The 6,747-nt window shown below is 49.1% G+C and overlaps 1 protein-coding gene across 1 annotated transcript; it reads right to left on the bottom strand.

Moving 5' to 3' along the window:
* Nucleotides 1-3,948: 3,948 nt before the first annotated feature.
* On the bottom strand, nucleotides 3,949-6,744 carry NFKBIA (NFKB inhibitor alpha; the record flags this gene model as incomplete). The annotated part of the gene is made up of 6 exons (XM_061367564.1): nucleotides 3,949-4,113; nucleotides 4,568-4,828; nucleotides 4,946-5,034; nucleotides 5,523-5,733; nucleotides 6,240-6,348; nucleotides 6,662-6,744. Coding segments are annotated over 6 exons (801 nt in total), but the record flags the coding sequence as incomplete, so codon positions are not given.
* Nucleotides 6,745-6,747: the final 3 nt, after the last annotated feature.

The following is a 6,747-nucleotide window of genomic DNA, read 5'->3' as shown; positions in this document are numbered from 1 at the left end:
CAAGCCCATCAGCAGGCAGGCAGCTCCCCAGGGCCACCCATCCCATGTCTCTCTGCTGAGGGAGCTGAGACACCCACGTATGCATCAAGCAGCCCACACAGCCCAAGCTGCATGCGAGAAGCACACTGTACCATAACCCGAGAGCAGCAGAGTGAGCAGGTGGGCAGAGTGGTGAAAGGTCTTTGCTCATAACTGCAAAGGTCAGGCTGGTGCTGGAGCTAGTGGGAGGACACAGCCTCTCCATGCATGTCTCTAGGTGCAGGGCTGCCTTTTGCCCTTGCTTTTAACACTTCCCAAAGCTGCAGTGAATGAAAGAGAAGGCTTCCCAATTTACTGGGGGAAAACCAGATCCTGGTCTCTGCTCTCTGCCATTGCTGACCTGACAGCCTGCATTTTATCTATCAATCACCACCATAAGGTTCTTGAGAAATCCAGGGTTCATGCTGAGTGAGCTGAGGGGCAAGGACTGAAGGTGGCCCCTGGGTTGTGGCTGGGATGAGGGAGCTCTACAGGGAGCTGTAGTGCAAGGAGGAAGAAGAATGTGTGGGAAGAAATGGGTAGTTCAGCTCTTTGTGTGCAATATAAGGAAGTATGGGAATATCCCTGTGGGATTATCAAAGAGATTTACAAGAATGGGCAGCAGAGAAAGGCTGAAAACAGAAATGTAGCCCCATGCTGTGCATTGTCATGATGGGTGAATGACTTCATGGTGAGCTGGTGTTGCAGGAGGAGAGGGAGGAGAGGTGCTCACCCTGGAAGGGAGAGAAGAGCAGGCAGAGGTGGACACAGGGGCAGTAAGAGCAGAGGACACATGCATCTCAGGAGCTGAGGAAAGGAAGGAGACTAATGGAGGGAAGATCAAAGGCAGGAAACGAAAACTGAACTTGAGAGGACCTTGATGTGCAGCAGCATGAGTGCTCTTGGAGCTTGCTGAGCCACCCAGGGCAGGTGACAAATGTGCTGGGAGAGAATTTTGAACCCTGTGCCAGCACAGGGAAACACTGGTAGTAGGACAAGTGAGAGCAAGCTACTGTGCTCTGCTAATAGCAGCCATGGCAGCTGAATAAGGAAAAAGTGATGCTCGCAGAATAAACGCATAAGGCGTTCTTGCTCTAAGTCCTGCAAATGGGACCATACAACATATCTGCCAAAGTGCCAAGAAGGCAGTTTATCATGAAAGCATGAAGACAGGCTATCCCCAAAACTACTCTCAGATCTTTCTGAAGACATAGGTGTGGAAAAGCCCAGAGACAGGGTGGACATGCAGCAGTTAAGGGCATGCATTTGAAACTGGGCATGCGATGGGTGGCCGACAGTGGACGAGCTCACTATGTCATCAAGTGAACAGGCAAAACTCTCCACTGCATATCCCCATGTTAGCAATACACAGATACACAACATCCCCAACCTATTTTGCTAACAAACACATATTTTCACATTCGTCTCTGTCCTACTTGCTTTACCTATGGCTCCTCCACATACCACACTAGGTTACTGTTGCATGACTGGCGGAGGCAAACAGTGGCATAACCAGCACGTGGTACCTGAGCGATGATTTGTTTAGCTGCAAAACTTCCTTGTACAGTAGACCATTTGCTTAACTTATTAAGTCATTATAGCATCCTTGCAAGATCATAACAGATCCTTCCTGAGATACTGTTTGTCTAAATGTTGCAAAAGCAGGGAACCTGCTGCTTCTGAAACTACTTGACCAGCCTGGTACTAGTGATAACTGCTCTTTCCTCACTCCCTCTGGCCTTCGAATAAAAAGAATTTGCTTTCAGATGGTCTCTATTTAAATATTTGCATAGTATGGCCAGCCATGTACGTGAGCACTTCCAGAACACTGATACCGATAGCAGGTGAATGCCTCTGCAAGGCCTCGGCAGCATTTCCAGCTTCTGTTTTGCAAAGGGGAAACTCAAGTGTAGCTTGTTAGAGGAACATTGCGTGTTTTATTTCCAGCAGTAGCAACACTGTGTTTAGTCAAGAAAGGTTGGAAATCACTAGGGATTCTTTGCAGCAGGTGGTAATCCTACCCCCACCCTCCTCCCTTCCCAATCCCAGCCCAGTTTTAACGGCCACTTGGAGGGCAGGGTGAATTCCCAAGAAGAAGAAGAGTTTGGCAGATTCTTACCCAGCCCCACACCTGGAAGACTGCAGGTTTGCAATGCAGGCATGGTCCTGTTTGCCAGGAGGAAGTTCCAGTGCATACACCTGGGCTATGCTCATGCAATGAGAGTGGAAGGGAATAAAAATGACTCAGGATGACAATTTTATATAATCCTTTCCACAATGGCCTTTGGCTCCCATGCAAATTAGGAAGCACCCACCTGGCTGTGGTGCTCTTCCTCATACCAGAGACCCTTCCTTAGAGCAGGTCATGTGTCAGGAACACCTTGGGAGAGCAGAGCAGAAAAGGGCATGGGTGTCCCTGTGTAATTTGGAGCTCTGCCCTTCTCCAGTGGCCTGACCTGGGCTGGGTGCCAGCAGCACACAAGTCCTCTGGCAGAGCTTGGTCCTGCGTCAGCAGCTCTGCCATGCTCCATCCCCATCCAGGGGGTTACAGCACAGAAGGAATGGAGCATGGTCACCCTTTATGCAACCCATCCTTTGCATAGTCACACAATGGGTTAAAATCTGTGGCTACAATTAGTCCTGTGCTGCCAGCAGATAATTAGGTGCAGGTGAGGATTTGAGCAAAGTGATTCCATCAGCTAGAATGCTGGAGGGAAGCAAGCAGAAGTAACTGAAGTGGGTTAAAACCACATCCCCCACTGCTCTTCATTGGACAGGGAAGAGCTGCTAACTTCTGCAGCAGGAAGGGTAGGGAGGCCCCATGCCTGAATTTCAGGGGTGGAAGGCAGCAGCACGTGTTCTCGGGTGTGTCCTCCCTCTTCCTGCGGAAATCCCCTCTGGAAAATCCAGAGGTGTCCGAGTTCAAACCAGAGCTGGGCCAGGTGATAAACAAGAGGGCAAGCGATGTTGCAAACTCCAGGCTCTACCGGCAAGTCCCAGCAGGAGCTGCCGAGTACTGGAGCTGGAACAAAAGGTGCCATGAAGGCAGGTAGATGCTGCCACAGCCAGCCTCAGAGCCCCTCTGTAGCAGCAGAGACCTGGTGCTTGGGTGTCAGAAGGGGAACCCCAGCCCCACGACCCACCTGCAGACACAGGCACAGGAAACACCACCCACATCTTCCAAAATTAGCTGCAGCAGAAGGGCTGGAAGCTGCAAGCTCTTAGATGTCTTCCTGCTGCTGCTACCACATCAAAACCCCTTAGCCTGTGACCCCACCGGTCTACAAGGTGTTGAATGTTTCTTAAAAAGCAAAGCAGGTGGATTCCCCGGTATCTCAGGACAATGAGGTGGGCAATGAACCATTTCACAAGCCACGTACAGTAATCTTTTTTTAATAAATACATATCTCACAGGTACCAAAATAATTATAAACAAAAATGTACACTATTTACACAATATACAATTGCTAAAAAGTGTAGCTATTATGACACACATGGTGTGAAACATACTGTTTCCAATGCCCACAGTTAACATTATTGCTATTTTTCTTAACAGCCAGGAGGTCTCCAGTCCCCTGGCTTGACTCCTCTGCCTGGGACACGACACTGGGAGCAGCCGAGGTTGGTCAGTAAGGCCAGGCAGTGCCACCAGCCCAACACAAGTTAACACAGTCTCTGAGAAGATGGGGTGCTGGTAAATGCCTGCCTTGTCATGAGAGGATACTCATTCCCTGTGGTACTTGATGCCACAAGAGAGCTTGCTGATAGGTTAGATGTGTAGTCGGCTACCTTCACAAGGTTGACAATATTGGCTGTGTGGCCCTTATCAGATGGTGTGCATAATCGCAGATCCCTAATGGTGCTACACATTCCACTCCTGTATTTAAACACAGGCCAGAATCTGGAACTGTACTGCCACAATTACGGCCAGTGTACTATCCCCCTCCTGGTTCTTCCCTCTGCATTGTGACTTTTGTTTTAAACAAAAAGTCAGTTCTTTTTCTATACATATGTGCACAGTCACTTCTTTTCACAGAAGGCTCTGCCTTAAAATGTCAGCTGTCGTCCTCCAATAAGGCAGTCATCATACATAAGCTGCAAGAAAAAAACAAAAGGCTGTTAATGCAAAACTCTGACTGGGAGTATCGTATCCACTCTGGGCTAACTGCCAAATTCTGCATGCCCTGACTTCAGCAATGTGGAAAATTTCTACACTGAAATGGTTACATTTGCCATTTAACAGCACTAAGAACGTTAGAAAAACAAATGCTAGGGAGGAGAAAAACCATCCATTAGCTTGAATTTTATTTCACAGGTTCAGTAGGTATCAGCAAACAGAATGGTGTTGCATGAAGCAACATTCCCTCAGGTTATTTTTTACCTTTTATTCTTTTCCTATTTATTTGCTTGATGGTTGATAGTGCAATCTTACTTTATGGGCAATTTATACCCATCTGTTACATAGATAAGAGATCATTGGAGCACCACAAGAAAACCCACAAAGGGCAGGATTCCCCCTTCTCCTGAAAAGGCGCAAATAGCTACTTACTTCATCCTCTGTTGATTCAGGCTCCGATTCACTGCTCTCCTCATCCTCACTTTCTGGCAACATCTGCAGGTTGGCCATGGTCAGCTGCTTCAGCTGTTCCTGTATGCTGGAATTCTCTCTTCCCCATGTGAGCTGATACGGGGAGTATCCTTGGTAGGTCACTTTGTTCACGTCCGCCCCATGTTTCACCAGAAGCGACACCAGGTCTGAATTCTGCAGGTCGACAGCCAAATGTAGTGCAGTTCTCCCATTGCATGGCTCCTGCATGAAAATAACACAAGGTTTGGCATGTTAGGAAAACCAGCGTCTGTGACAGACCTGTTGATTCTAACGACTACACAGCCCAGCTCAGTTAAATTCACTGTATGCATTACATACCTGAGCATTTACATCTGCTCCCAAGGACAGCAAGTATTCAACAACAGCAAGGTATCCTTGAATAGATGCCAAATGGAGACACGTATGTCCTGCAAAACACAAATTAAGGGAAAATCTGAGTTAAGTTTAACCTCATGTCCTACCATTCAGTTAAAATCAAGATAATAGGACAGGATGATATCTAAGTTTGAGATTCATCCATGGCAAAAGGGTGTTTTCCATAAGAGCCTTCCAGCTTCCAGTAAGTATGAATAACAAGGTTGGATTTTGGAAAGATTTCTTAGAGGCTTCATTCCAGTGTTTGAGTGCAACTTATTGCAACCCAAGAAAAAAGGAGCACTGCAGAACTACTTGCTACAAATGCAAAATTCAAAGCCATCAGAGCCAATAACAGTCAGGAGGCCTCTAAGTGACATCTGGAAGAAATCAAGACACTCCTGTGCGCTTTGGGCTTCTCAACTCTCAATCAGGCGTAATGATCCTCCTCCACCTCTCCAGAGGTCTTTGGGCTCTGTGGAACACCAACCCTAACCTCAGCACAGCACCCCAACATCGATGTACAGCAGCGTGCCCGTACCGTTGTAGTTGGTCGCCTGTAAGACAGCGAGGAGGTGGTGTGGCTGGCAGTACTGAGTGAGGACACTGACACTCCTGAGGGACCCCTGCTGGCAGGCAATATGCAGGGGGGTGTTTCCTCGGAAATCCCTGATTTCCAGGTTGCATCCAGCCTTCAGAAGATGCTCAGCAATTTCAGGCTGGTCAGTGATCACTGCCAGGTGAAGAGGAGTCTGCAGGCAAAAGAGAAAAAGCACACCTGTAAGCTATGCCACAAACCTGGCAGCAACATCTGGACAGACCCCTCAACTGCTTGGTGGTTTGTGCCCGCAGTTAAAATCACACCCCATGAACTCAGCTCTATGCTTCCCAACATATTGTAGAGTTGACCTTTAGTCTGGAAGTGATGAACTTAAGGCTCTCTGGATACCCAACAGTCAATCTATATGAAAGGTATCATTAACATCCCAGTAAAGAGGGATGCAACCCATTGCATCACATTTGAAAAATGCGGGTGTTAAGTGCCACTCTCGGGGTAGAGGAAGTGTTGTAGTAACACTGGCTGAAGCCAGCTGGGGACTTGCCTGAATGCAGGCTTTGATTCAAGCAGGCTATGATTTAATTGATTCCATTGATTAAAACATAAAAGAGAAGTTGGGGGTGGGGGGATAGCTACTCAGAGAGCCTTTGTGGGGTGGCAGGGGATGATCTGGATCTGAGGCTGCGGAGGTGCAAGTACCTGGCTGAGGTTGTTCTGGAAGTTGAGGAAAGCACGGTCCCCGGCCGTCTGCCGGATCACCTCCAGGCTCAGGGCTTTCTCCTCGTGAATAATCGCCAAGTGGAGAAAACTGCAGGGGAGGAAATAATAAAACCTGAACATCCCACGTCAAATCCCTCAAACCCCACGTTAAACCCCCCCAGTGCGCAGGGTCATTCGCGTGTGTCGCAAGCAGGGGCTTTCGCCGGCCGGGGCTTTCCGCGCCGCGAAGCCGCCTCTCCCTGGCGCCCCTCCAGGGACTTTCCGACCTTCTCCTCCTCCCTTCCCTCCCCACCGCCGCCCGGCCGGCGCCTCCCCGCCAGCACATCCTGTCCCGTTCCCACCGTGCCATGTCCCCGCCACGTCCATGCTCATCGAGCCCACCTTCCCAGACCCCCACTTACGTGTCCCCGTCCTCCGTCAGCTGCTGTGCCCAGGCGGGCGGTTCGCGGGGCTGCAAGCGTATGTCTTCCAGCTCCTTCACCAGCTG

Source organism: Neopsephotus bourkii, unplaced genomic scaffold (assembly GCF_033783945.1).
Source record: "Neopsephotus bourkii isolate Nb327-2 ecotype Australia unplaced genomic scaffold, CSIRO-AGI_Nbou_v1 NB_1388, whole genome shotgun sequence".
Lineage (NCBI taxonomy): Eukaryota > Metazoa > Chordata > Aves > Psittaciformes > Psittacidae > Neopsephotus > Neopsephotus bourkii.
Note: the sequence above shows the minus strand (reverse complement) of the source record. Positions and strands in the feature narration are given on the sequence as shown.